Here is a 27,177-nt window from a genome sequence, read left to right on the forward strand (position 1 = left end):
GTGGGATATGCAAGGATGTGAGATAGTAAAGGCGGGGTTGGAATAATGTGTCCCACTAAACCTGGTTTGTGTCGTAATCCAGGTTAACGACTGTACAATATTTCAAAACGTACCTTGGAGCTGCAATTAGAATGATAGGATGAAATATATCAAGTTTGGAAGATTAAAGAATGAAGTTAGGAGAGTTCCCAAGGTTTATAAAAAGAAAGGGTGACCTCACCGACTGTCAAGCCTCGGTCCCTTTTTATTAGGTGTAATCAAAATAGCTCTTATATATGAACTGCACAAATTACATAACTTCAGTTGTTTCATTTGTTTCATCTCCAGGGCTGTGTTGGAATGCCCGGTTCCACAACAAGGCATGAATTAAAGTCCAATCATGATCGCCGTGTATCAATCGGCCACGCCGAGATCTCCTCAGCCACAATTTTTAATTCTACCGCCTGTCCAATTCGACACGAATGCCGAAGATATGGAATCCTATAAGGACCTATAAGGGGATCTCGGTACAACCGAACCCACTATGCCACAGCCTTAAAGATCCACCTCGCAGGAATTTCCGCTTCTGGGAATACGTACTCTAACTCGGGCCGGACCATAGTTATGCCGATAATTGTGCCGATAGTTGTTCCGATAGTTGTGCCGACTACGATGACTTGGTCCACGTCTTTACTATAAGATGACGACGTGTTTATTTGTGCAACTTAAATCCCTCAAGTGTCTGTGGGACCATGCTGCATGGGAAACTCCTTTATTGGCTATTACTACCAAAATATTATCTAGGCACTATTAACCCCCATTTCATACTTAAGGACTCGAGTGCCCGGGCGCTAGGTCGCAGGGGGCGAATCTTATGTAGTTATCTGAAGGTTGGATATAACTGTACCTTAGTAGCCTCTTGGAGCATAAGAGATACTAGCACCTATGTAAGGCCCTGAATGACTTGGGAATCGACCCCACTTATCGAGCCTTTATGGTCTTTATCGCCTTCGTGTACATCTAAAAAGAACGAGTAACAACACGACGTTACGTTATTACACACAACCTCCCTAATATCATCCGAGGCCAAATAGACGGATCGAGTTATTATAGTTTCACAGGGGCCGTATAAGCGGCCGACTATTCTTGTACTTCTAAAAAAAAAAAATATATATATATAGAAAATAGGAGAGCGGTTACATATTTACGTTCCACATCCACATATGCACAGTGTTGACCAATACGACCAAAGTCCCGCGGGGCACGCATAGCCCCGAAGGCACATAAGACAAGTGCAACACATCATTTGTAATACGTGCTACAATCGTCAGGTGAGCTGTCATTGAATGACTTCACTAGGGCCACAAATATTCAGAGTTCTAAACACCCTCCCATGACCAAATATAAAACGGCTTATCGCGTCCTTGATAGGTAAGATACAACTTGAGTAAACTCAGCGGACATTTCTCACTCATTGAGATCAAGGAGGAAAAAGGGTTGGACGAAAACCCGTCTTGTGTGGTGTCATATTTACATGTGTGTATTTGGAGGCAGATTGCAAACGAAGCAAAGGGCGGCCTGAACAACGCCAATGAAGGGAATGGTGATCCGAGGACCAAAAAGGGGATATCAACAGAACGGGGAGCGGAGCAAGTGACTCGACGTATACGCGAGACAGAGGCAAGAGAAGACAGCAGAAAAATGCCGGTAAGCCGGTAAGCCGGGACGAAAGGAAAAGGAACATTATTCCGACTCCGTCGGCCATCACAGATGCCCAAGATTGATGCCGTCATGGTGGCAATCTGTAATACCGGACACGGCGCGAAACGAAAGGAAAAATAATGACAGAACTATTCATTATACAGGTCCAAAAGCAAGTTCGTGGGGGTTACTAGTGTCTGTACTTCACAAGCCGGCTAGTTGGCGACCTGCTGGTAACCACCGTTCTGCTTCCACTCGCTCTGCCTCCAGTCTTTCTGGAAGTTCTGCATCTCATCACGGTTAAGAGGAACCGGGTTGTTGCCCAGCGCGTTTTCGAGACGGCCCTGGCGGCGCTGACGCAGGCAGAAGAATAAGAAGGCTGCGATACAAGCCGCACCGACGACGGCGGCGCCAGCATAAACTCCAATGTGGGCCCCTTGGCCAAGATCATCCCATTTCTCTGATAAAGACTTGGCCGCTGGCTTGTTCAGTTCCTCCGTCACGGTCGAGTTTCCGCTATTACGTCTTATTAGTGATAGTTAGGGTGATTCTAGCCTGGGCATACTTACTCCGCCACTTTGATGCTCTGCCAGGAACCTGAGTGGTCCCCGTAGCTGTACTCCTTGCCAGAGTGGAAATCCTTAACGCGCAGCTTGCCGAGGGTCATAGTGAAAGGGGCGGAATTCCAGTCGACAAGGCCACCAGCCCACTCGATAGTACCCTTTGCCGCCTTTTTCTGTCCAGCAGGCCACAGACTGAATTGGACACGGCAGGGGGTCTGCGGGTAGTTTTCGCCGAACAAGGCGGACTTGTCGGAGTAGGGGAGTTCGCGAACCATTTCGCCGTCAATCCACCATTGGAGTTTATCCTGGTCCCAGTATGTGGTGTAGTTGTGGAACTCGGTGTCTGCGTTCGCGACGTAGTGCTTTCCGCCGCGATCGTAGCTGGTATCGTTACCTTTGCCAAAGAAGTTGGACTGCACTTCACTAGTGTTGTATCCCACCCATTCCCAATCGATCTCATCCAGATCATCAGACTCCAAGACCACACTGCTGACTAGGCCTCCGCCCTTGGCCATCTTCACGTGAGCTTCGACGACGCCGAAGAAGATATAGAAATTGGACTGCAGGAGGGTGGACTCTCCCTCCTTGGAGAGGGTGAACTGGGCTCCATCGTCATCGTGCTCGTAGGTCCCGGTGGCCATATTCCAGACCTTGTCGTCTAACGTCGTGTTGAAGTTCCATGTGTGTTCAGTGCCAAAGGCGGGATCCGCAGGACATGATTTCTTCGTCGGGTCACAATCAGTCGAGGTTTGAGCCGTGGCGTAGCTAGCCAAAGCTGCTAGAACAGCAATGTGAGAGAAAAACATGGCGGGCTGATGTATAAAAAAACGATTGCTTAGAGCGCTGCTGTTGGACCGTCCAAAAAAAGGAGTGGACTCGAGACTACTCGAGATTCGATAAAGAGTGGATGTGCGAGTGCACGGTAATGAGTGTGAGGCAGTCTGCCAGCAGCGAGCTAAGAGTTTGTTGAAGAAGGGAATATCAAGAAAACGGGGGGAAATCAGCCACGACGGTCCAATTTAGGCGCAGAGTGGACTCAGCACATTATGGGGCTAGTGGTGTTTTGGGCCTGATTATTATTATGTGCACCGTTGTTAAGCGTAAGGGGAAAGCTGCAGAGATTATGGTCAAGTTTGCTAGCCCATCTAGGTTAGGGGGTTCCATTTTGGCGCATCCAACTAACCTTATTGGGCTATCCCCAGGGGCCCTGTGCATGAGGCTAAACCACTTTGGGTTCGCCCAGTGTTTCCCGCTACAACCAGTTTGAGACGGGCGATTCTGATTGGCCGGAACTTACCCACCGATTGGCTGATCGCCAAGAACCCTGATAAGGATCGAACTCCATGGATTGGTAGGGTCCAACCTTGGAATAATATACGCTGCACTCTACTTCGTAGGCTATACGATATTCATTAGTATGTTATTCTTTGTTTCATTATCAGAAATCTCTTGACTCAAATGCAGCATAAGACTAGTTGGTTAGTGCACGCCCAGGCCATTCGAGGGTGAATTACTGATGCAATGAAGATCAAAAGCCCAGTTGATAACAGTCGCCACGGGGTAATAACTCCAAGATTGGACTCAGTACAGATCATCATGCATGTGCCCCTTGAACTCAACATTCGGGAAATCATAGCAACTGGATGACAATGACCTATTTCCGGAGTTCACCAGTTCCTCAGAACCTGTTACAACATACCAAACTAAATTATACGGAACCTCCGCTCAGGGGGTCCAATAAAAAAGCCACCAAGAAGCCTAGTCCACCCCCCAGTCAATGGGTGGAGATGTTGAGCGCCCGGATTTTTCTTTCTTCTTTTTTCTGTTCTTTTCCCCTGTGGGTCCTTTCCCCTGTCTTGCCTTCCTGCACACCCACTCATTAATGCACTTTCCCATCGCGCGAACGATACTAGCTTAATGAACTAAAGGCCTACGCCCTCTTATTCGCCGAAATAGCGAGGTGACGGGTGCGGCATCTCGTGTGATCGCCGTTAGATGGATTCAACTTTGTCAGCTCAAAGTTCTATTAGGGGTAATTCTGATCGATCGAACGCCACGGCTCGGCGGTGACACACAGCCAAGTCCTACTAGACCAGGCCAAGGAATGCAGTCCATCACCACTCAGGTACCCGTCAGCAAGCTGTCCAACTGGATTATGTAGACATCCAGCCACATGTGCAGTGTGGATTACGGAGCACAAGGGCTAAAACATAGACCATGCACTGAAACCCGAACTCAGGGGGTTGGCATCCAGAACTGGTTTTCAATTCAAAACAAAGCAAGCATCACACGCACAGACCAGGCAATCCAACAATCATTTCTCATCACATCATAGTTAAAAGCTCGCAGTCATATGTATGTCATGTCTCATAATTACTTGGCTCCATCAAACATATCCATCCCTGGCCCACCCATTCCTTCGAGAAATGGTCAAAACAAAAATAGCAAACGCCTGTGCCAATGGATATGTTCAAGACGAATGGCAAATACCAATGAACCCACTCCAGCCATTCCACAAGTCTTATGTATATTCCCCACCAACCATGGTTCAGGGTTCCGTCATATAAACCTTAGCTGGTCGGCGCAAATCATCGCGATCCCTATACCGGCGTGCGCTGCGTACACTAGTCGGCTTCTCGACATAGTCCACGTAGGTCGCGGACGGGCGGCGGCGTTGTCGCTGTCCGCGGCTACTCGTGCTGCTGCGAGTAATTGGAGGCCGGTAGCCGACGTCAGGTGTATCGCCCCCGCTCCACGCACCGGGAAGTCGGAATATTCGCCACAGCCAAAGAATGAGGAGGGTCCCTGCGATCGAGCCGATAACGATACCCGCGATCCCACCGCCGCTGATTGTGCTTGGGCAGTTATCGCCGCTTGACTGCCGCGGCTCGAGAATGGAATTTATAGGAGCCTAGGGAAGCGAAATTATTAGCTTTTATGAGTTCTATAGTATGCGATCCGTGGATTTTTGTTCGGCCCGCGCGGGTTTTGCTTGGGTGAGCCATGGAAGAATACTTCAGCAGCGTCCATGGAAACCTTGGAAATGCACCTACCATAACTGCAGCGTGTCAATGCTTTTGATCTGATATCGGGGAATTTAAATTCTCAGTCCCTGGTGGCTGGCAATTGTATGTATGCAGAACAGTGGGTCTCGATGTGGTCTTGACTCCAGCATCCAAAAAAAGCTTGGGTATAAATGATCAAGACGAAATCACCCACACAGCAGATGACAAAAGAGGAGAACAAGAATTGATTAGAGCCAGACTCTCACTTCTTATAAAAACCGGATCCGAGTCTCACAATTCCCCTCTTAATTGCGCACTCCAACCTCCTCTTATCCCGCTTCTGACGTCAAGGGGACCTCGGTCTTGGCGGCTTGAAAGAGCAGCGATCTTCCATTTCGCACAGCACAAACTTGGAATTTAGTTCATAATCCTTGTATCCTGCAATTATTGGCTGCTTACTTTCATTGTCCTCGTAATTCCAGGTCAAATCCTGTCAATTGAGGATATTGGACCGACTGTACGGAGTACCAAGCCTCGTAGCAAACCCACATGCATTCGCCTAGGTATGCATGTCACACATGAAAAATCTTGTCAACATGACAAGCGAAGAATAAATGCAACGGGCACGACTCGGGCCATGAAGTAGATAAATGCCCAGAAAAAGCCCGAGAGACTAAATGAGTTATCATTGTAGTATATTTGGATGTGATGATCTGTTGCAGGTAATAAATCGGCGGCTCATCTTGAACAGGCTCAAGTGTGAAACATTATCCAGCCTACTATACGGACTAATCCTTGTCCAACCGCACATGCCCGGGAGAAGGCGGAACCTTCCTAGTCTCCCACGCCTTCAAATTATCCCCAAAATCAAATATAATCGTTCCATCATTTGTCATAACATAAATGTCAAATTCGATGACGTGTTGGGGGAGTTTAGAGCTTGCAATGAAGTCCCGAAATTAGCAACACTAAGCAAATAAGTGGAAGCTTAAATACCTCGCTACGTAGATAAACACAAAGCATACAGAGAACAAAAAGCCCCCCTCGAAGTTCGGCTTTCGGCTGCAAACTAAGCCTTGCATAGGCTCTGCCCTTTCATTTATATCTGAAACCTCGGTTCTAAGCCCTGGCCCCTTGATCAGTGTATCGTACTAATAGAAACATATATATAATAGCTCTTGTGTTTTTAGATTGGGATGTAATATAGCCATTCTAGATAACATATGGCCGATTACTTTAGAAGATATAGAGGATTTAATAACGCGGTCTTTTCTCAGCAAGAGCTCTCGATCAAAGCGCTGGATATTAGTAAGACGATGCATAACCGCTAGTATCATTATGTCAATAAGTCTTTACACGTTGTTTAGATCTCTTTTTGATATTTCTTTTATATTCCGATAAATATGTGTCAGTTTTACCATATACATTAGAAATGGGGAAGTTAATATTGATTCTATGTATGGCTTTGCGAAATACGGGAGGATTCTTCGGTGCTTGTGCCTAAAGAGTGCGTCATGGTGTGGCCTTGGACATGCAACCCCTCTATAGATAGATAGTTTGGGCCAATAAAAAACTCACTCTCTTTTGTCCCTCGATCCTATATACTATAACCCCTAGATTATGAAGTGCAAGCATGTATGAGCAATTCTACATCAGCACTAGATACCAGGGTTTATCTCGGGGGGTAGGGGCGGGGTAAAACTCTTGAACCAGGGCGTCCAAAATTACAACTCGGAAGTAGATTGTGAGAATTTATAAGAAAGGCCGATATTGACAGCTTCTATATTTATATCGTCTTATATCTAAGCATCCAACAGTTGCATCAGTTCCCTTCCAAGACGATTCTAAGAAATCCTTCACGTCCTCAGTTTGATTTCTGGGAAATTCTTATTCAACGAATGCGGGGTATTCGAGTCAATCTCTTTATTAACAAACGACATTCCAGTGGTGGAGAGCAGAGCTTGAATACTGGCTTTGGGAACTTGGAAAATCTCCTCATAACTAGGAAGTATGGAGACCCTTCCAAAAAATAATAATGTACTTCTCTAATTCCGAACCGATTTCCGGTAAAATATTCCGACTTATATTCCGAATGTATTTTGACAGCCATATCATAATCCCTGTCGATATTCCGAACTTATTTCCTAGAATGGTAATTCCTAATCCAGAGGCTAGCAGGGTTGTATTTATTCGCAAGCTGACAATACCAACCATCCTTTAGACAACTTTGGGAGAACACATCGATTAAAATGACGATATTACTAGGATTTATTCCATCGATGCCTTTATCATGTGCAAACGTCAATCCGGTGCTTAGCTGGTGTATACTTCTGGTGTTACTTGTTAGTTATCACAAACAACTGTGCCTAGATAGTTTCTAATAGTGACAATTTTAGGGCGTTATTTATTTAGCCGGAGGGGTTATCTACAACCTTTACTTTCACCCTCTGGCATCCTTTCCCGGACCCAAAGCCAATGCAGCCACATCGCTCCCCTTCTTTCGATCCGTATTGGGTGGCAGCCTGCCAATGGATGCACAAAAACTACATGAAAAGTACGGCGACACAGTCCGTATCGCTCCAAATGAAGTGACGTTCACGAATCCCGAAGCGTGGAAAGAAATATTCGCCATTCGCCCCGGCAAACCCCAGCGCCCAAAGGACCAACGTCATGTTTCTGTTGGGCCGAACCACATCCCTAGCATCCTTCGAACCGACGATCTAACCCACGCCCGCTATCGACGTTCACTGTCTCATGGATTCTCAGAAGGCAGTCTTCAGCGCCAGGAAGTTATAGTTAAGGGCTATGTCGACTTGTTGGTTCAACGGCTGCATGGACTTGCCGAGTCCGGTAGTGTCACTGTTGACATGACATGCTGGTATAACTATACCACATTCGATATTATCGGTGATCTCGCATTTGGAGAATCGTTCGGGTGCCTCCAAAATTCGCAGTATCATTTTTGGGTTTCGGTCATTTTCAGTCATTTCCGCACGGCCGCTTGGGCGAACGTTCTTCGGCGTGTCCCCGCTGGGAACTTCCTAATGAAATGGATCGTTCCAAAAGAGGTCCGAGAGCAAAAGAAACATCAGAATAGTATGACAAAGGAGAAAGTAAAGGTGCGCATGGCTAATGGGGACAACGGACGCCCGGACTTCCTCAGTAACGTGCTCAAGCAACCTCTTGAGAAGGGAATGAGCGAAGATGAGCTTGTCAGCAACTCTTATGTGCTCATTATTGCAGGCTCGGAGACTACTGCCACTTTATTGTCCGGTGTGACCTATTACATACTCACTGTTCCTGGTGTTCTTGACAAACTCAAAGCAGAGATCCGAGGTGGATTCACTTCCGAGGACCAGATCACCTGGTCTGCTGTTAATCAGCTAAATTACACACTCGCTGTTCTGAACGAAAGTCTCCGGATGTATCCTCCTGTCCCGTATGGGTTCCCACGAATGGTCGAGGGCAAAGGTGATTTTATCTGCGGGAGATGGATACCTGGAGGAGTAAATTACACTTTGATATATTGAAGTGATGTCCAAAAGCTGACCCATTGTAGACGGCTGTTGGAGTACCAATACTAGCAGCTCATCGTTCTGCAGCAAATTTCAAGAACCCCGATGCTTTCATTCCGGAGAGGTTCATGGGTGCCTCCGAATTTGAATCCGACAATAGAAATGCACTGCAAGCTTTCAGCGTGGGGCCACGCAACTGCCTCGGTCGCAAGTAGGACTTGTCCTAGAAAATGTAAAATGCCTAGTTACTGACCATAATTAGTCTTGCATACGCGGAGATGCGATTGATCCTGGCCCGGATGATCTGGAATTTTGATATGGAAATTTCTCCCGATTCTAAGCAATGGATCAAGCAGCCCTCATTTGTTGTTTGGGAGAAAGGTAGTTTGAATGTGAAGTTGGCCCCGGCACCTCATACTATTGGGGTGAAATAGGGGCTTTCACGTCGGAATAGTATTTCAATTATCCTAAACTAGCATTGAGTAGAACAAGACTCAACTCTAGAACGTCTTTACTTCTGTTTTTTGGAACTCTAAATGACATACAATACCTAGGTGGCATAGCCTAGGCGCTAGACTATAAGGTACATTCTTGGACCAGTTTTTAGGAAATGGTGTAAGTGGTGTTGCTGCGCAGGTCTCGACTGCTTGAACCAACCCAAAAGGTGTACCTTCCCTTGGCGATGACCCAGGTCTGAGAGTATACATCCCAATAGCTCAGATCACGACGGCGTAGATTGAAGCTGACGGTGTCATATTCTCCTTTGCGAAGGAATATCTTCTCAAAGCCGCGCAGTTGACGGGGAGGTTGCTCGGCCTCGTCGGGGAAACCCACGTATAGGTGAGCGACCTCGGCGCCATCAACATTTCCGGTGTTTTTGATCCGCAACTGCAAATGCATCACGGTATCCCACAGGTCTAATTGACCTCCAGGAGCCAAGGCAGCCTGAGGGGCTGTAAGTCCCAGCGCAGCTTCGTTGACATATGAGATGGATGGGATTGCGGCGTACTCAAAGCTGGTGTACGAAAGACCAAATCCGAATTTGAACCGTGGGGAAATTTTGTGTTTGTCGAAGTACCTGTAGTCGAGGTACACGACTTCAGTGAAAGCACACTCCGCGGTGAGACAGACTTTGACTGGATAATTGTTCTCATTTTTAGCGATGGTGTGGGCGAGGCGACCCGAAGGATTTACATGACCATAAAGCACATTGATGATAGCCTGGCTTGATTGTTCACCGAGAAGTGATGAATAGACAACGGCCGTGACATTGGGATGCTCAATCCAGGCATCCAAAAGACGGGCACCCACTGTGGTCACAGAGACGATAGTGTTGTCAGAGACGATAGTGTTGTTGCAGTTGTTGGCCACTTTCAGGATCATATTGTCTTGGTCGGTATTGGAAAGTTCTGTTCGGTCGTTACCTTCGCCACTCCACGCGTTGATGAATAGAAGACAGGTCTCAGCTGCAGTGGCATAACCCTCTAACGTGCTGGCAGCGGCTGTGCCGCTGGTGCCTATGACTGCTATGTAGTCTGTAGAAGTCAAGATATCATTCATGGCCCACATCAGCTGAGTTCCGTCATGGAGGGCTCATTGCAAGAGAGCATCATATGGCGTAACAACATATGAAGGACTGCTCAAGCCAGAGCCTCCGCTGTAACTCAGATGACCATCCCAAGTTGAATGAAGATGAACGTCATCAAATGTACTTCCAGGACCAATCAATACAGGCCTAGCATTTGCACCAAAAACGGAGATCAAACGAGGCTTAACCAAGGGCAATGAGCCGACATTTTTGAGAAATGAGATAGATTCTGCTCCGGCCTTCCAAATCAATTCTCGATGATTTCTCCGCACATCGATGAATTCAGTCGATGTAGCCAGCGGCAACTTCATTTGCTCGTCGATTCCCTCATGGAAATATGGCATCAGATTGCGTACGCATGTCATCAATTTGTTCTTGGCTCAGATTTCCATTGGCAATTGCCAATAATAAGCTCTCATCCGATCAAAACTCTGTAGAACCAAAGCCAAGTCCACCGTTGGCAGATCCAAGGGCTGTGTGTTGGCCAGAAGTATCTGAGACAACAAACCCAGGGAGCGCCAACTCGGTTTTCAGAAGGCCATTGAGCAGGGGGGTATTCTCACAGCCTCAGCTACCGTTCACCCTCTTCATGGCGCACATGATGGCACCCAGTCCGGATTTCACACCGTCATAGAAAGGCCATAGATAAGTCTTATGGATAGTTTTGCCGTCTGCATTGCTGGAATATGCAGTGTTGTTTCTAGGGTAAGTTACAGCATTGTTGCCCCAGTACGCCTCGGATCGATTGGTCTCTTGCTCATTCAAAAGGAAGTGTTTACCGCAAGGAATGATGCCTGCAGCTCGTAGGCCCTCAACCGCCAGGCCGAAGTTGATACAGGCGAGATATGAGTCCTGCCCAAGGGTTTCAACCAGGCGACCACTCCAAGGTGTTCGGCCTTGAGGATTTGTCGTAGGCCCATTGATCAGATTGTAGCCCTTGCCACGAAACTCTTGGCCAACAGCGTGGAACTGAGACTTGACGAGATCTTTATTCCATGTCTGGGCGATAGCCGACGACTCAAGAAAGGCAGATACGTAAAAGTAGTTCTCGATGCCCTGAAATCCGTCGTTCATACGCAGAGCAGTAAAGTTGATGGAAGGAACGTCTTGTCCAGTGACAAGCAAAACTTTGTCGGAATTCGACATGGCAGCAACAAGCGCAATAGATTTATCGTATGCTGTGGTCCAGTCTTTGAGATCGACTAGAGCCAATGCCATAATATTAGCATTTGGCATCTACAAAAGCCAAATATTCGCATCGTATCGAGTAGACCGCCCGAAGCAAGCGCACCACTTGTGAAGTGAAGCCATCCCAAAACCCCGACCAAAAAGCCTGGCTCTTGGTGCCTATGTTTCATTTTTTGCTGAATTCAGTGATAAAAGGATATTATCGGTTGAGTCATACGGCAAGAATGAGAATTTCACACGAACTATATAGACGTAAAGCCAGGTACTGTTATCGCGGCAAATTGACCGTGTAGCTACATCAGCCAAGAAACTTCAAATAAAACTTGGTTTAAGGTTCTGTCCTATCTGGTTACTAAATCATGCAACTTCACTTTTAGCACCTAAACAGATATCAAAGCAGCGGAAAGACCTAAGCCGCCGAGATAACCCACGTGTCTCCTCACGAAGAGCAAGGTTTAAGTTTGATAAATATGGGCATTGTGACAGGGCGGGCTCCTTGGGTCATTTGGAGCAAAATAAGAATTAGGAGGAAAGTTGTTTATTGGCCAAAGCCCTATCGTATGTGTATCTTCTGATCCGGAACAGGGCCACTCCACCAAGCTTCCTATGTACATGTACTCGGCGATATTAACAAGTTCAAATCGATGAGCGACTAGGTTATTTGCTAGCACTCGCAAAGAGACCCCCAGGTTCTCTCCCTTTGTTCCTCAATCAAATCATAACATTTCGATATGAAGAATTTAGTACATTTCAAGTTTCTATCTATACTTCATTTTTGTATTATTTTCTCTCCGTTGGCAGCAACGTCGGGAACTTCGGGAACATCGGGAACTTCGGGAACATCGGGGAAAGTGATCCGATACCGCTTGCAGATTAGCGGGAAGGAAATACCCTTTCGAAATAAACAAAATTTATTTCGAAAGGGTGAAAGAAGTCCGGTCCATGGTTACCTGTTTTGGTGATACCCGTGCAGAATCGAAGAAACCTCATTGCTTCGCTGAAAAATGTACTACTAGTGGCGGCTCGAATTACCTCGTGGACTTCTGGAATATGGCAGCCAAAATATTTGTCCCGGAGAAGGAAGTTCTTGACAGCATGTTCGTCAGAGATGCCTTAGTGCTCGAGAACTATGGCGAGGACAAGGCCACATCTACCACCACCTACAATTGCAATATCTGGTGCCACAGTATCGAGTTGGGGATTTCAATGGCAGGGGCGGGGAATTCTCAATTAAGGGACCAGCAGGAATTGATATGACTGTGGTACTCCATTTTGTTGTGATTAAAAAGTCGTTGTCCCTAGAAAGAAAAATCCCGCACTTGGAAAGTGCATTCAATACTAGCGTTTGCCAAGGGGCTGAAAGAGCGAGGTATAGTGGATAGTTAGACTCCGAACATAAGTTTAAAACCTTGAATACCCAGAAATTACCCAAACCTCGAGTCGCTGCTGATCTTTTCTGTACATACCAATTATTTCTGTTGATCTCTCTAGAAAGCCGGTGGAACGCCATTTAAATTATATTTTATTTCAAGTTCAAAATGAGACCGGCTTCTCGGCACATCGGCTCAGGGAAATTCGGGTATAGTTGATGGGTTTAATAATTGGGAGGCCTCAATTGTTGTTGTAGAAAAGAATCGTCCTCCATATCTTATCAATGTGCAGCCAAATGGGAAGAGACAGATTAGAGCTCCGCAAATCCCATAAAGCACATAGTCCGGCCCAACCCAACCCGTAAATGGGCTGGGCTTTGGGCCCTACCTTCGGGCCTACCGGTGGGCTATGGGCCAGGAGAAGCCCACTGCGGGTTAATGGGCTCCTAACTGGGCCCTAAATAGTACAAATATGCCGAGAATTCAAAATGTCAAGTAAAGTTGAACCCCCCTTTAGGGATTAGAAAATTACCCTTCATTTTACCCCCGTTTCTCAGCCTTATTCTAAAGGTAACATTTTATTTGTTTAAATGATTTAGAATCAATTACTTGTTATCTCTCTATATCACGTTTAAAAGTGCGAGAAAGCGCGTTATATAGACAATTTATAAATTACAGAAGTTCACTTAGAAAGTAGTAGAGCTGCTTCTATATGAATCCAAAATATATATCTTGTCAAAATATTAATATTAACCTTTTTCGCGGTATCTCGGCCTCTACTAATCGGATTTTATTTAAAATTAAGATATATACTTATATAACTAGTAGAAGGGTTAGAATATAATATTGTATAGCGATTATAAGATGCTGGGTAAACCCCCCTCAATAGGCTTTGATGGGGGCCTTATAGGCCCCCACGAATGGGCTGTGGGTTGGGATATGCTTCGAAGGTTAGGCCCACAGCCCACTGCTGGTTGGGCTTTGCGGAACGCCAAGATAGATTATCACCTACCATGGAATTCGTACGAAATGAGTCGCAAAGGGATTGAGGTCGATATAGAACCTCACACCCAAAGAACAAATACTGGAAGGTTACGAGAACAGAAGACCAGAAAAATACCAGAAATAAATGTACAGCGATTTCGCCAGAAAACCTGACCTAAAGCCAATATTGGAGGAGAAATTTGGAAAAGCAGAACCGGGCTCCGATCGGTACAAAGACCTTTGTTGCCTAGCTATTAAAGTTGATTCTTTCTCGCAATGCCTTTCTTTATAAATACAAAATAGTCTCTACCACCATGTTGCAAATATTCGCCGGTCCAAAGATAACGGACGAACAGCGCGGAAACTTGTCGGCATCAAGGTAGCAAGAATTGAACGCTTAGCAAGTGCCGGAAGGTGCATTCTTGCACACATCCGCCTTACCGCCAGACACTGCAACCTTAGTCCAAGTCCAGCCTGAGCAACTGGCAGAACTTCCACACTCGATGGTGATATCGGTACCCTTGGATGTGACCGTGCCGTGCACATTGTTCAAGGTGAGACCAGTGATTGGAACCCCGGTCGTGGGGCTTCCAGTGTAGCCAGAGTTGGTGTAGTCTTGGCGGATGGTGATTCCCTGGCTCGTAATGCCGGAGAGGGTAATATCCTGGAAAGTCACGCCTTTGATAGTACCGGTGGCACCAGAGACAGCCTTGACACGGACACCTGACAGAAATATCAGTTCAAGAAACGGGAAAACTTAGTCATTATGCGGCTCGGGCTTACCATTCTGAGAGTTGACGACCTGGGTGCTGCTGATATGGACGGTCTCTACCACATTATTGGAACGGCCACCGACTGAGCCGATAGACAATCCGTGCCCACCAGAGCAGTAACCCCCGGAAAAGACAATGTTCTGGGTATTAATGGTCAGCAAGAACCGTGGTAATCATTCCCTGCAGCTAGGCAGGGCGACAATCTTCGAGCACTTACCGTTCCAGAATTGATAGCAAGGCAGTCGTCTTGGTTATAAACCGTAGCACCAGTGATGGTAATGCTATCACTGTCGCCGATATCGAACCCATCGGTATTGTGACCAAGAGAGTTCGTATCACCATTCTTGTTGTCAATTGTGACACCACTGATTGTGAGACCGGACGAGCCAGAGATGCTGAAGACCTGAACGGGAGAATCCTTGATGTTCAACCCGGTGATAGTGGAGGATCCCTTGAGACTGTGGGCGAAGAAGAACTTAGGCTTGATGTTGGTCTTGCTGTTGGAACCCTCTCCGTCCCACCAGCGGGAACCTTGGCCATCGATGAGGTGACCGGAAGCTCCAGAAACTTGGATGTTGGTTCCAGAGATGGAGATCAGAGGGCCAGCCCACTGCTTATAGCCGAAAGTAGTGGTTCCCTCAAAAATCACCTACAAAATTTTCAGTAAATTCGCTGTCGGTAGAGCAAGAGAGTCACGGGTTTGGAGGGAGTTTTTACCTTGGTACCCGAGGCCAGACCAGTCAAATCCAGCGTAGTCCCGGCAGGCACTACAACGTTGTTGAGAGTAATACTGGAGCAACCTGCCTTTCCAGCTATCGCTGCTGCTGCACCACTGGCTCCCGAATAGCTGCATGCAGATCCACGAGGGGTGAGTCTGCTCCCTTCAGCCAGTTCGGCAACCGGAGAGGCGAGGGCCAAGGACGCTGAGCCCAGAAATCCCAGAACAACACTGCGTGTCAAGATCATATCGACGGAGACTAAATACTTTGAATTGAATAAAAACCGGTGATGAAGATACTGGATGCTTTTCAGTAGATAGGAATGAAGTCTTATATAGTTTTCTTTTCTCTTCTTTCTTTCAATCCGCAGCCGATTCGCGGGAAATTTCCTTTCCACGCTCCCTAGCTCGAGTGTGCTACTGGTAATCCCAATACCCCTTTCGGTTTATTGAACCAAGACATTGCAATCTATTTGAGTTTGTGCTTATTCTTCTAAAGTTTAAATATCTTAAAAGCTGTTAGTTGAGTGGAGAGATTGCTGAAGAACACAGAGCGTAGCCACACTTCCTGGGGAGAAATGTCTTAAGGCTGCCGAATTATCGCCAGGGGCTGGAAGTTTAAAAAGAATTAGCTCGAGTTTGAAACGAGACACGCTCGGAAATATGAAAGGAATACGAGGCTTATTTCCTATCCGAATCTGCCGGGAGGAGCCGTACAAGGGAAAGAAGGCTACAATACTCCGTACTCTATGTAAAATTGCAGCTTTCTAGTTCTCCGAGGTCTTTGAAGCGAAAAAGAGGCTCTAATTCCATTCTGGGAATATTTGTGCACTTTTTATGAACTCGTACTGGTTGAGGGCCTGGATGGGATTCGCAACATTGTGGGTTGACCTCGCCACAACACGCCACGGGGCCATAGAAAGAAGCTTTGTCGTTAGTGGATCTTAGGAATCGGCTAAGAGTTTACCTCCTATAACTATCGCGATAGTAGAAGCGATAGCGCGAAGGTTAAGTTAGGATCTCCAATATAGTTAATATCATAATTATTTATGTAATGAGGATATAGTTATACCTTGTTCACGCATGCGACTTTTGGCCATTATGCCCCTTCGCAAGCCACTTCACTAAAACAGAATCTCCTAGGTCTTGATTTATCGCGACTTCGATCAAAAAGATGAAGAGTTTATACTTTGTCCAGATTAGAAGGTTAATCTATGTGTACCGTTCGTTCTTGACCACCTCCTTCCTGATCGGAAGACGACCCGAGTCCGAAAGATGTCCAAAATACCGCAGATCCTTTCGCATGATTATGTCTCACTGAGGCGCCAATCCAGTCGAACCGTAAGTATCCACCAAAAGGATTGCCTGGACCTGACTATACCACGTGAGTTTTCTTACCGCTTACGCCGCTACTTTTAAAAAGTAACTGTCAGCGGTCACTTTAGCATCGGTAGTAAAGTAGCGAGGAGGGGGCATTAAAACGCAAAATAAGCAAGATCCTTCAGCAGACTAGATTCTCTACAATAGCTACATGTAGATAGTCTTAGAGGTCAAGGATTTTGTAGATTGAGTGTAATATGACCGAATTTTGGAAATCGACCCACACCCCGGGTTTGGTACCAATTTGGGGTTGAGAAGCTTACTTGTACGGAGTACTCCGTAAGCAGAACAAATATATTCACGGATCCTGCGGATGAGTGGGTTTCGAGCATTTGCAAATGGCCGAGACCGGGAGGTGGACAAGGTTGTTCCTGGCTATTATTGGCATCCGTGGACTTTGTTCTGGAACATCAACACAGAGTGTCCAACGAGATTGTGGAGTTATGAAAACGTAAGGCACAATTTTAGATGAAGCGTACGTATCCTCTCTAGTTATTGCTTGAGTACTTAGGGACGTGCTCAATTTTACTCCGTGACCAAAAAGTGGCAAGAAGTGAGCACTAAAACAGAAGGGGAAAAGATTTTGAGTACCAGGCATTTATCCGGTACATATGTGAAGATGTACTCAAGGTCTCATTTCTAAAGTGCACAAGCATGATTGTAAAACGGAAAATGTCCAAAACTCCCCGGCCCATGATATCATCGAAAACAGCAGCATACAACCCTATTCATCCAGGTAAGACTGAAAGCCAAGAATCACCACACGGTATTTCATCTTCAGCCATTATCGACCGGTGATATAATCCCGGTTCTCGATCGTTACACTCTTAGTCATGTGGTTGACCTTGTAGACACCGACCAGTCGAGCAGCAAGCTCGAACTAAAGAACGTGTTAGCTATGTCAACTTAGAAGCGAAATCAAGGGCACCTACCATATTATTTCTCAATGAAATGACAATGAATTGGGCATTCTTCGTTCGCTCCTTGATGTATGAGGCGACAATGGAAACCTTAAAAAGAAAGTTAGTACTCGTGTCCGTCACAAGTCATATAAGACCAACTCACATTCCGGAAATCCAGGGCGGCATCGATCTCGTCCATGACATACAGCGGAGTAGGCTTGTAGTGGTGAAGAGCGAAGACAAGCGCCAAACTGGACAGAGTCTTCTCTCCGCCAGACAGGTTACCAATGTTCTTCCAGCTCTTCTTGGGAGGCATGACCGAGAACAGGATGCCTTCCGAGAAGGGATCCAGTGAGTCGACGAGCTCCAACTCAGCGTTACCGCCCATAGTGATCATCTGGTACATCTCTTTGAGGCGCAAAGAGATAATGCCAAAGCCTTCCATGAATCCATTCAAGCGAGAAGATCGAAGCCCGTCCAGGCGTGCCTTGGCACCATCTCGTGATGTCAAAGCGGTGGTCAGATCTGCTGAGCGTGATTCGTGCTCGGCGGCTCGGCGGCGGTACTCCTCGATGACCGACAAATCGATGGAGGCATTTTGAACTTTCTCCTCCAAAGCAGCAATGGCGGCTTTCAGAGAATCCTTATTCATAGCCTCAAGCTCATCCTTGGTGTACATCTGAAGTTCGGTGGGCTCCTGCTCTTCACCAATATCGCTGATGTTCTGGACACTCAGTTTTGAAAGCTTCTCCTCCCAGTAATGACTGCGCTTTTGGTTCTCAGCCAAGGCCTTCTGGTTCTCTTCTAGTTTATTGCGCATCTCGATCTCAGCAGCTCTCGTCTCATTGAGCTCAGCCACCTTTGCGTCAAGCTCGTCCTTCATGGCCTTCAGCTCGCTCTTTTTAGATTCCAAAGCCTAAGGATGGTCAGCAGCAAATTCAGTATAGTCGAGGATCTTGGATAAGTCACCTCCTGGGCTTCGTCGGCCTTCTGTCTCCAGTCGGCAGATTCGTTGGTCTGGTTGGCAACATCTTCTTCTAGTTTCTCCAACTCATCCGTGATCTGACCAATCTCCTTCTCTGAAATGTCGCGGGCTTTGGTGTGCTTCTTGATGAGTTTTTCGTTCTTGGACTGCTGCCCCTCCGCGTTGGAAATTTCCTCGGCAAGCATGCTAATCTGCTCTTTCAAGCCATCCACCTTCGCCTTTTGGCCGCGAAGCCGAACACCACCGACCTCCATGATCTTGCTCTGCAAGGTCTGGATCTCTTCCTCAATGCCACTCTTCTCGTCATTGAGTTTAGCGATCTCCTTTTGGGCCTTGGCAATCTGTTTCTCGAGGGCAGCAATTTGGACTTCATCTGAATCAGATGGCTGGTGCTGTGCGCTCAGCTCCTTGACTCGTCGCTGGGCATCAGCAAGGCTGCGCTTAGTACTGTCGATCTCAATCATAATCTTTTGGATCTTAGTGTCCAGGCGTGGGATTTCCTCCGATCTTTCCTTCATCTGAGCCTCCACATGTCGCTGCTTCTCCTGGAAAGCCTGGAATTTCCTTTCCAGATCCTCGAGATCTGATTCCAAGCGAGAGACCTGCTCCTTAGTGGTGTCCGCAACTTGCTTTGACGACATACCGCCTCGGGCGACACGTGTGCCACCACCGCTCATTGTTCCTGACACATCAATCAACTGGCCATCTTCTGTCACCACTCGCCACCTGCGAGCACCATAGGCAATACGATTTGCCTGCTCCAAGTCCTTGGCAACCAACGTGTTTTGCATCACGCTGTAGAAAGCTGGGGCGAACTTGGGATCCTTTGGCTTGACAAGATCGAATAGACGAGGAACACTTTCCGGCGTGTAGATCGTTGCCATATCACGACGGGGAAGGCGGTCAAGAAGAATGAAGTTCGCTCGACCAAGGTTGTTCTTGCGCAAATAGTCGATGCATTGTTGGCCAACTTCGACAGTTTCCACCACCATGTTGTCGAGAGCAGGACAAGCTGTAGAAATAGCGACATCATACTTCTCGTCAATTGTGCCCAGGTTACCAAGTCGGCCATGGAAACCATCGATACGGCCAGACTCCTTGAGACGCATCAACCCAGTCAAGACACTTCCGCGGTTTTGTGTGCTTGCAAGACTGACTCGTGCCTCGTCTGCTTTTTGGCGGGCACTTGAGACATGCGAACGAACCTCGGGTTCACGGCCGGCGTATTTCTTCAAGTCGTGTTTAAGCTTCTCCACTTCAAACTCCAAGGTCTCTTTCTGGGCTTGTCGCTCTTCGAGATCGTTTTGCTTAGCTTGTAGACTCTCTTCGATTGTAACAATCTTGCCCTGTGCCTCTTCAAGAAGGACAGCGCCAGCATTGCCACGCTCGCGCAAGATATCCAGTTCACTCTGAGCTACCGCGACTGCAGACTGTTTCTCGTTGATTTTCGCATTCCACGGCTCCAGTGACTTCTGTTTCTCGGCAATCTGATCAGATAGGCCCTGCGTCTTGCCTTTGAGCCCCTCGCGAATTGAGTTTAGTTCCTTCTCTTCTGTCACCATCTCCTTTTCGAATTGAGTGGTTTCAGCAGTCTTCTTCTCAATGTCGTAGGTAAACTTCTCGACCAAGCTCTGGCATTCAGAAGCAGCAAGACGACTAGTCTGCATGGCTTTCTCTAGCTTCTTCTGTTTGCCGAGCAAGAATTTCTTCTTCTCCTCAAACTTGACAGACTCCTTGTCATACTTGGCCATCTCCTTGAGCAAGTTCTGAGTCTCCTTCTCTATCGACTCGTAATGACGAACCCCCTTTTTGTAGGCTTTTTCGAGTTCTTTGATACCGGATTCGTTTCCCTCGTGTTTCTCGAGTTCCATGTTGAGTAGCTCCTGCATTTGGAGAATGGCCTCTTCCGTAACACGGACATTATCAGCGCACTCGTCGATGTAGATCTGATAGAGGGCCGATTGTTTCTGTGCCAATTCATTCTCCTCGCGGATATAAGCCAGAGCTTTGTCTTTCTTATCCACCAAGGCTGCCTTCTCCTTCTCCACGTGCTGAACACGGTTGTTCTTCTCCACGCATACATCATTGAGACCTTCAAGCTCGGTTGCCGCTTCATCGATAGGTGTCTTGTACTTAGAAGTTCCAATGATATCTTCCAAGTATTCCAAGAGGCCTTCGTCGTGTTCGTTGGAGGCTTTGGGCTTCATCTGAGCGATTGATTCGACTTCACCCTGCAAAATCAGGAATCGCTTGTGATCGAGATCAATTCCGCGATCACGGAGGAAGGTCGTCACAGCGGTGAAATTGGTCTCCTTTCTGTTCATGTAGTATTTGCTGGTGTTATTCTTGAATGCTCGTCGCGAAACAACTAGTTGGGAATCTGGGACCACTTCCTGGCCACCTTCGGGCAAATCGAGGACTTGTGAGAAATAAACCTCGACTTCACAAAATGCAAGGTTAGGGTACTGCGCAGAATTATGGATCAGCGCAGAGATTTTGCCCTGTCGCATCTTGCTGGCTCGGAAGCCAAACACGAATAGGAGCGAGTCAATCACGTTCGACTTTCCGGACCCGTTTGGTCCGACGACAGACGAAAAGGAGGCGTGGAATGGACCAACAATCTGCTGGCCGGCATAACTCTTGAAGTTTGTCAGAATAAGGTTCTCAATAATCATTCGGGGCTTGGGCGCCGCAGGCTCCTCCGGCGCTTGAGGGGCCTGCGTTCTGGACTTGGCCACAATGTCCATAGGCCTCTCCAAGACTGTCGAATTCGGGTTTATGATGGAAATCTGAGATTTGGGCTCCTCCAGTTGTTTCGATGGTGACTGGTTCACGGCGGATTCGGTGATGTCGGACAAAGGTGGCACGCTTGCACGGTGCGCTCTTTCTTGAGGCTCTGGCGATTGGGAAGGCTCTGGAGTTGGAAGTGAGCCCTGTGCCGGCTTGGGTGTAATTGAGCCGTGACTCTTGCGGGGATGAGCCATACTTTTTCTTTTCAACGCCGCTTTACTGGAAGGAGATTCAGGATCGCCTTCCATTGACGCCATACTAACACCCTCCACATTTTCGTCATTTTCTTCGTCGATGTCCATCGCATCGGTGTCCATCGCGTCGGTATCCATTCCATCGGTGTCCATCGCATCGGAATCATCTGTTGTCGCTTCTTGGGTCTTGCTGGCAGCGCGCACAGTAGAAGGTGTCACAGGGTCTAGTGTCATTCTTTTACTCGATGCCCTCTTTGCTTTCTTGGGGACTGGGGTGTAATCCTCCTCCACCTCGTCATCGTCATCGTGCGCATCGGGCGTTGGTGTCACATTTCCGGGGTCCTCTGATTCAGATGTATCCTCAACGACGTAACTCCGGCGGGGAGCAGAGCGGCGCGAAGCCCTGCCCTTTATGACTGAAGCCATGTTTTGCAGATTAGTGGGATGTCTGCTGCATGGAGAGGGGCAATAGTGTTTTGACGGAGGTTTTGTCGGTTCAAAGTGGGTTGTTTACCTCGTGCCCAAACGGGTAAAGTGTCCGCTGTTCTGCCACAACAAGCCCTTCACCGCCACGTCCCGCTGTAATTTACCGTACGGTAATTACTCCTCCGCGGAGCTTTATGGAGATCAGCTTGGGAATTGTTCATTCACACAACCTATCACTTCTTTACGCCCACCATGGCTCCATGGGAGAGTTTCGACCAAGTCTTCTCATTTAATAAGAAATATTCATATGAACCAAAGGTTTTTGACCAGATTCTATCCAGCCGGCGCTCGTTGGACCAGCTCTTTGCCGATCGACTCTTAGGACTTCTCGGCATCCAAGGAGGTAATACGACTTGAAGCTCTGCGCTTGAAGCCTGGTGCTAACCAATCACTTCTGTATAGTGACCAAGATTTACCCGCCGAAGTCCAATTCAGATCTTCGAACACTGTTCAACCACATCGTTTCTTCAGAACTCGATATCCATCACAAACAATCCTTGATATATTACATCCTCAAGGACTGTCGCACTGCACCAGAAGCTTCATCTCAGTTTGCGCAACAATGCCACCTCCCAGAAAAGTACCGTTTCTTCATTGAAGGTCTTTGGCATTTGGACCGACTCGATTTTAGGGTGAGTTGTGGACTATCTTTACGGCGGCCATCGTCTGACAACTACATGATATAATAGCGAGCAGTGGAGTTTCTTGCCGAACCCTCGCTCATTCCTACCTTCCCGGATGAGATCCTCTACGTTCTTACCCTCACAAAGCTTCCCAAGCACGATGACAGCCTCGCAATCGCATACTACCTCACTGCGGCCCCTCCTCTCGCAAGCGCAACGATCCGCAAATCTTTCTTCGACACACTCGCCCGATCCAACGTCACGGAGGCATTCTACTTCACGCGCAAGTACGATGACGCTCTCCGTCAGAGCTTTTTTGAACAGTTGGTGGAATTTGTTCACAGGGCCACCCCTGGCCAATCCAGAAGCAGACGTGCGATGGAACTCGTTGGTCTCCCGCTTGACGAGGATGAGGAAAAGTGGTTTGAGCATGTCTTACTGCAGGGCAATGCCAGTACCCTTCCTGGAGCTAAGGATACTGTTATGATGCGACGCCTTGCAACTGGGCGAACTGGTGAACTTATCCCAGAGCTTGAATCACTGGGTGGCAAGAAGATCGATGGGTTGAATTGGGATGACCTTCGGGGGAGCATACGACACACGTAGATGATATACCCAACCAGTAATCTATGCTGGATTCAACATTTATTGATTACTCAAAACTGAAATAGCAATCAAAGTTAATGGCTTTAATGTTTCAAATGATTTTAAAAGTTTCCTGTTATTTTGTCAAAAACATCGACGACTAAGTGTTTCTTGTATCGATATATATATCCCTTTATTGACTAGATTCCACCCACTATATAGGCTGAAATGGATAAATAAACCTCCAAGCCCCAAACCCCTTTTAATCTCATCTCGAGACAAAGGCTAAAGTAATAAAAATCCAATCTCATACTCTTCAATACTAAAGAAGCGTGCTATACAGGAGTGCTGGGATTGCTCTCCAGGCGTTCCGATAAGATACGGACCAATTCCGTGAAAAGTCCCAACCACAGGAGGTCGATGTTTCTCTCTTCGCGACAACCAACCCTATTCTTGCTTTTCTCTCAAATTGCTTGACCATATATCGAAGGTCACATATTCATTTGAGAAAGGTCGTTAAAAGGTACATACCTTGCTTTGAAGGAGAGCAGTTGAGCAAACATCAAAACCGCGAAGATGGTGGTATGCAGCTTTTTTCAGCAGGGTCGCTGCAAGTTCGGAGGTATGAATCCCTCGAGTATAGAGAAATCAAATCGCTAATATATTTTCAGATCGCTGCAAGTTCGAACATCCTGGGAAACCCACTACTGGCCCATCGGGGAATCGATTCGGTGCTTTATCCGGAGGGTTTGGAGGTACGTTCAATTGAATTATTTTGATTCAGCCAAGGTCGATGTGCAGTGCCCATTTATCGGATTTATATTGTATTGTGATATTAAACGTTCTATCTCTATGTTCATTTGTCCCCCCAATCTCTTTCTCTTTCTCCTGCTCCTACACTCCTACCCATCCTGGTTTTGCCCCAACCTACATCAAATATCGAGGCGCAAGAGATATTTCCCTGTGCAAAACTATGATCAATCCTGCAAACCTCGCGCCCTCTCGGGCTAGCCTTTTTTTCAAAGCCTAATGGCAAGTTTACGACAGGTCAGAACCAGCCTCAACATCCAGCCGAGTAAGTCACATTCCTAGCGCCCTGAGTGGATTCCAAACTGACCAAAAGACAGTGCAGCAGTGAAGGCAAGTGAAATCAAGTCAGACTTGACTGCTGGCCAGGGTCTTCCGGAATGGATCTTTTCCGCATACGCGCCGCACAAAGATGTTGCGCGCCAGCTGTTCGGTGGAGCTCACCGCGAGCGCAGCATGGAAGAGATGCGCCTGCGCCATTATGAATTAGCAGCAGCCGGCAACCTGAACCAAGCAGTCCAAGAAGCCTCGGCCCTGTGGCAAGAGTGCGTCCAGCAGATGGAGATCTCACTGAATGACCTAAATGGTGCCGTCAAATATGTCGTTGATGGCAGGAATGAACATCCTAATCGACAGGATATCATCGAGGGCAAGACCGAGACTAGTATGGACCAAGCTCCAGCACCATTTGGTCAACCCTCTCCATTTGGCCAGCAAAATGTTGCCCCTGCACCCAACGCCGGTCCTGCACCCGGGGCGTTCGGCGTTCCTTCCTCGACCTTTGGTCAGGCTTCAGGACTCGGTCAGTCAGGCGGATTCGGTAGGGCTTCAGCACCAGCGCAGCCGTCCGGCATGGGCCAGTCTACGGCATTCGGGCAGACTTCTGCCCTGGGTGGCTCCGCCTTCGGCCAAACTTCCACCCTAGGAGGACAGTCTGCCTTTAACAAAACACCTTTCGGCCAGCCAGCTATTTCCCAGCCAGGAGTTAACCCAAGCCCATTCGGTCAGCCGTCAGTCCCAGGAGGTGCTGCCCCATTCGGTGCTCCATCTGCCGCTTCTCCCTTTACCCAACTAGCCCAGAACCAGCCTGCTGCTGGCGGGTTTGGTCAGAGCGCTGGACAACCTGCTCCATCGCCTTTCGGCCAAACCGCTGCACAACCTGGCCCGTCACCATTTGGCCAGCCAGCTGTCAATCCAAGCCCATTCGGCCAGCCCTCAGCCCCAGTAGGTGCTGCACCGTTCGGTCAACCCTCAGCCCCGGTTGGCGCCTCACCATTCGGTCAGCCTTCAGCTCCCGCAGGCGCCGCTCCATTCGGTGCTCCGTCTACCGCTTCTCCCTTCACCCAAGTGTCTCAGAACCAGCCTGCCGCCGGTGGGTTTGGCCAACCTGCTGCGCAACCTGCTGCGCAACCTACTCCTTCTCCCTTCGGCCAGCCTGCAGTCCAAGGCGTGCCGGTACAGAATACCAACGCCGGCCCACGTGCATACATCAAAATCGACAATCCTCAAGACCTCAACCCGCTTCCACAACTGGAGGGTGAAACTCGACATAACCCATCCACCAAACAGCTAGTGATGTGGAAGGGTCGCCCCGTCAAGTACATCAACGAGCACCCGTGCTACCTTCACCCACAAGACAACAAAACCTTTGTCCGAGTCAACTTTCCTAACGGGCCACCTGACCCCGCTAGTCTGAAAGATGCACATGGCAAGCCCGAGGAGTACACACCAGAAATCGTTGAGGCATATCAGTTTTTCCTTCAAAATGGCTACTTCAAGGACGGCAACATTCCTGCAGCACCTCCCAAGCAGGAGTGGCTCAGTTTCGACTTTTAAGCCCCGACACTGAGAGCATTTCTTTGTCTTCTTCTTCTTGTTTGTTATTTTATCGCGTCTCCTGGGTTGAGATGACGTGCATATTGTTTTCATTCTGTCACAACAAGCAACATGTTCCGGGCGCGCGGAACATGGGGAATGGCGCTTAGGAGCTTAACGATACTCAATTTATGAATGTAGCAATTGCAAGTGCATTACTTTCACTTTTAATATGAACCAAACTACGCTAGAGAGAATATTTTGTTTCAAGATGTTTCCATTTTTTATTTTTTAAATTTTCAGGTCCGAACGGAATCCCCCGCAGCGCGAAACATGACATGCGGGCCAGAACCAGCTCCAAAGTCGTGCCGTGCACTCCAAATCGGCCAGTCCATGATCCCTCCCTGAGGTAAGCCCAGCCTAGCGCATTTATGCGGCAATGGTGACCTCAACCTCAACACCGGCCTCGATGTTGATGATGATCTGCTTAACAGTCTCGGTGGGGGCGAGGAGACTAGAATATAATGTTAGCAACTGCATCTATTAGGTGCTACGGCAATGGTGCCGCAACTCAATAGGGCGGGGAAAAACTCACTCGATGAGACGCTTGTGGATGCGCATCTCGAACTTGTCCCAAGTCTTGGAACCCTCACCGTTGGGGGTCTTACGGGTGGAGATCTGGAGGGTCTTGGTGGGCAGACGGACGGGGCCCTTGACCTGGAGGGACTTGGAGCGAGCACGGTCGATCAGCTCCTGGCAGACCTTCTCGAGGGAGGCAACCTTGCGGGAGGTGAGGGTGATGCGGATCTTGTGGACCTTCTGTATAGCGGAGGAGAAGCAATTAGTACTTGATTTGCATTGGCGAGGTCCATTGACACATTGCACGAAGCGACAGCGACAGCGAGGTGCAATAACTATGTGCGACAGTGACCATTTGGATCAGGGATAACGTACGGGGCCCTCGCCGAACTCCTTCTCGGGCTTCTGGAAAGACATCTTGAATATGTATGGACTGAAACGGGTTAGTAATTCGATTCGGGAATTTCAAGAGCAGAAAAAAGGGAGCGCGCACAATTTAAAAGGCGATTGCCGTCAAGACCTGAACTACTAGGCTCGGTAAAGTGATGATGGCTGTTGAGGTTATGTGGATCGAGAATTCCATATCCAAAAAGTTCAGTGCGAAAGTCTTGGCGCTTCGGCTATCGCACGCTAAACCCCTTTAGGTC

The 27,177-nt window shown here is 47.8% G+C and overlaps 10 protein-coding genes across 10 annotated transcripts; 3 read left to right on the forward strand and 7 right to left on the reverse strand.

The window, feature by feature from the left end:
• Nucleotides 1-1,895: 1,895 nt before the first annotated feature.
• On the reverse strand, nt 1,896-3,049 carry PEX2_031290 (glycoside hydrolase family 16 protein; the record flags this gene model as incomplete). The annotated part of the gene is made up of 2 exons (XM_016740404.1): nt 1,896-2,196; nt 2,250-3,049. The coding sequence occupies 2 exons, from the start codon at nt 3,047-3,049 to the stop codon at nt 1,896-1,898; spliced, it is 1,101 nt and encodes a 366-aa protein (XP_016592785.1).
• Nucleotides 3,050-4,791: 1,742 nt separating this feature from the next.
• Nucleotides 4,792-5,299, reverse strand: PEX2_031300 (uncharacterized protein; the record flags this gene model as incomplete). The annotated part of the gene is made up of 2 exons (XM_016740405.1): nt 4,792-5,154; nt 5,297-5,299. 2 exons carry the CDS (start codon nt 5,297-5,299, stop codon nt 4,792-4,794), a joined length of 366 nt encoding a protein of 121 aa, XP_016592786.1.
• Nucleotides 5,300-7,776: 2,477 nt separating this feature from the next.
• On the forward strand, nt 7,777-9,197 carry PEX2_031310 (cytochrome P450; the record flags this gene model as incomplete). Its single annotated transcript, XM_016740406.1, has 3 exons — nt 7,777-8,754; nt 8,808-8,974; nt 9,026-9,197. The coding sequence occupies 3 exons, from the start codon at nt 7,777-7,779 to the stop codon at nt 9,195-9,197; spliced, it is 1,317 nt and encodes a 438-aa protein (XP_016592787.1).
• Nucleotides 9,198-9,366: 169 nt separating this feature from the next.
• Nucleotides 9,367-10,332, reverse strand: PEX2_031320 (glycoside hydrolase family 3 C-terminal domain-containing protein; the record flags this gene model as incomplete). Its single annotated transcript, XM_016740407.1, has 1 exon — nt 9,367-10,332. The coding sequence occupies one exon, from the start codon at nt 10,330-10,332 to the stop codon at nt 9,367-9,369; it is 966 nt and encodes a 321-aa protein (XP_016592788.1).
• Nucleotides 10,333-10,918: 586 nt separating this feature from the next.
• Nucleotides 10,919-11,587, reverse strand: PEX2_031330 (Glycoside hydrolase, superfamily; the record flags this gene model as incomplete). The annotated part of the gene is made up of 1 exon (XM_016740408.1): nt 10,919-11,587. One exon carries the CDS (start codon nt 11,585-11,587, stop codon nt 10,919-10,921), a length of 669 nt encoding a protein of 222 aa, XP_016592789.1.
• Nucleotides 11,588-14,290: 2,703 nt separating this feature from the next.
• On the reverse strand, nt 14,291-15,632 carry PEX2_031340 (glycoside hydrolase family 28 protein; the record flags this gene model as incomplete). Its single annotated transcript, XM_016740409.1, has 4 exons — nt 14,291-14,616; nt 14,677-14,806; nt 14,884-15,315; nt 15,384-15,632. The coding sequence occupies 4 exons, from the start codon at nt 15,630-15,632 to the stop codon at nt 14,291-14,293; spliced, it is 1,137 nt and encodes a 378-aa protein (XP_016592790.1).
• A 1,916-nt stretch (nt 15,633-17,548) lies between these two features.
• On the reverse strand, nt 17,549-22,061 carry smc4 (condensin subunit SMC4; the record flags this gene model as incomplete). Its single annotated transcript, XM_016740410.1, has 4 exons — nt 17,549-17,644; nt 17,697-17,774; nt 17,830-18,582; nt 18,636-22,061. The coding sequence occupies 4 exons, from the start codon at nt 22,059-22,061 to the stop codon at nt 17,549-17,551; spliced, it is 4,353 nt and encodes a 1,450-aa protein (XP_016592791.1).
• Nucleotides 22,062-22,313: 252 nt separating this feature from the next.
• Nucleotides 22,314-23,350, forward strand: PEX2_031360 (ELYS family protein; the record flags this gene model as incomplete). The annotated part of the gene is made up of 3 exons (XM_016740411.1): nt 22,314-22,464; nt 22,524-22,753; nt 22,811-23,350. 3 exons carry the CDS (start codon nt 22,314-22,316, stop codon nt 23,348-23,350), a joined length of 921 nt encoding a protein of 306 aa, XP_016592792.1.
• A 555-nt stretch (nt 23,351-23,905) lies between these two features.
• On the forward strand, nt 23,906-25,972 carry PEX2_031370 (FG-nucleoporin nup42; the record flags this gene model as incomplete). Its single annotated transcript, XM_016740412.1, has 4 exons — nt 23,906-23,911; nt 24,001-24,084; nt 24,355-24,404; nt 24,457-25,972. The coding sequence occupies 4 exons, from the start codon at nt 23,906-23,908 to the stop codon at nt 25,970-25,972; spliced, it is 1,656 nt and encodes a 551-aa protein (XP_016592793.1).
• Nucleotides 25,973-26,380: 408 nt separating this feature from the next.
• On the reverse strand, nt 26,381-26,947 carry S10a (40S ribosomal protein uS10; the record flags this gene model as incomplete). The annotated part of the gene is made up of 3 exons (XM_016740413.1): nt 26,381-26,465; nt 26,547-26,770; nt 26,906-26,947. 3 exons carry the CDS (start codon nt 26,945-26,947, stop codon nt 26,381-26,383), a joined length of 351 nt encoding a protein of 116 aa, XP_016592794.1.
• Nucleotides 26,948-27,177: the final 230 nt, after the last annotated feature.

Source organism: Penicillium expansum, assembly GCF_000769745.1.
Source record: "Penicillium expansum strain MD-8 chromosome Unknown contig86, whole genome shotgun sequence".
In the NCBI taxonomy this organism is placed as follows: domain Eukaryota; kingdom Fungi; phylum Ascomycota; class Eurotiomycetes; order Eurotiales; family Aspergillaceae; genus Penicillium; species Penicillium expansum.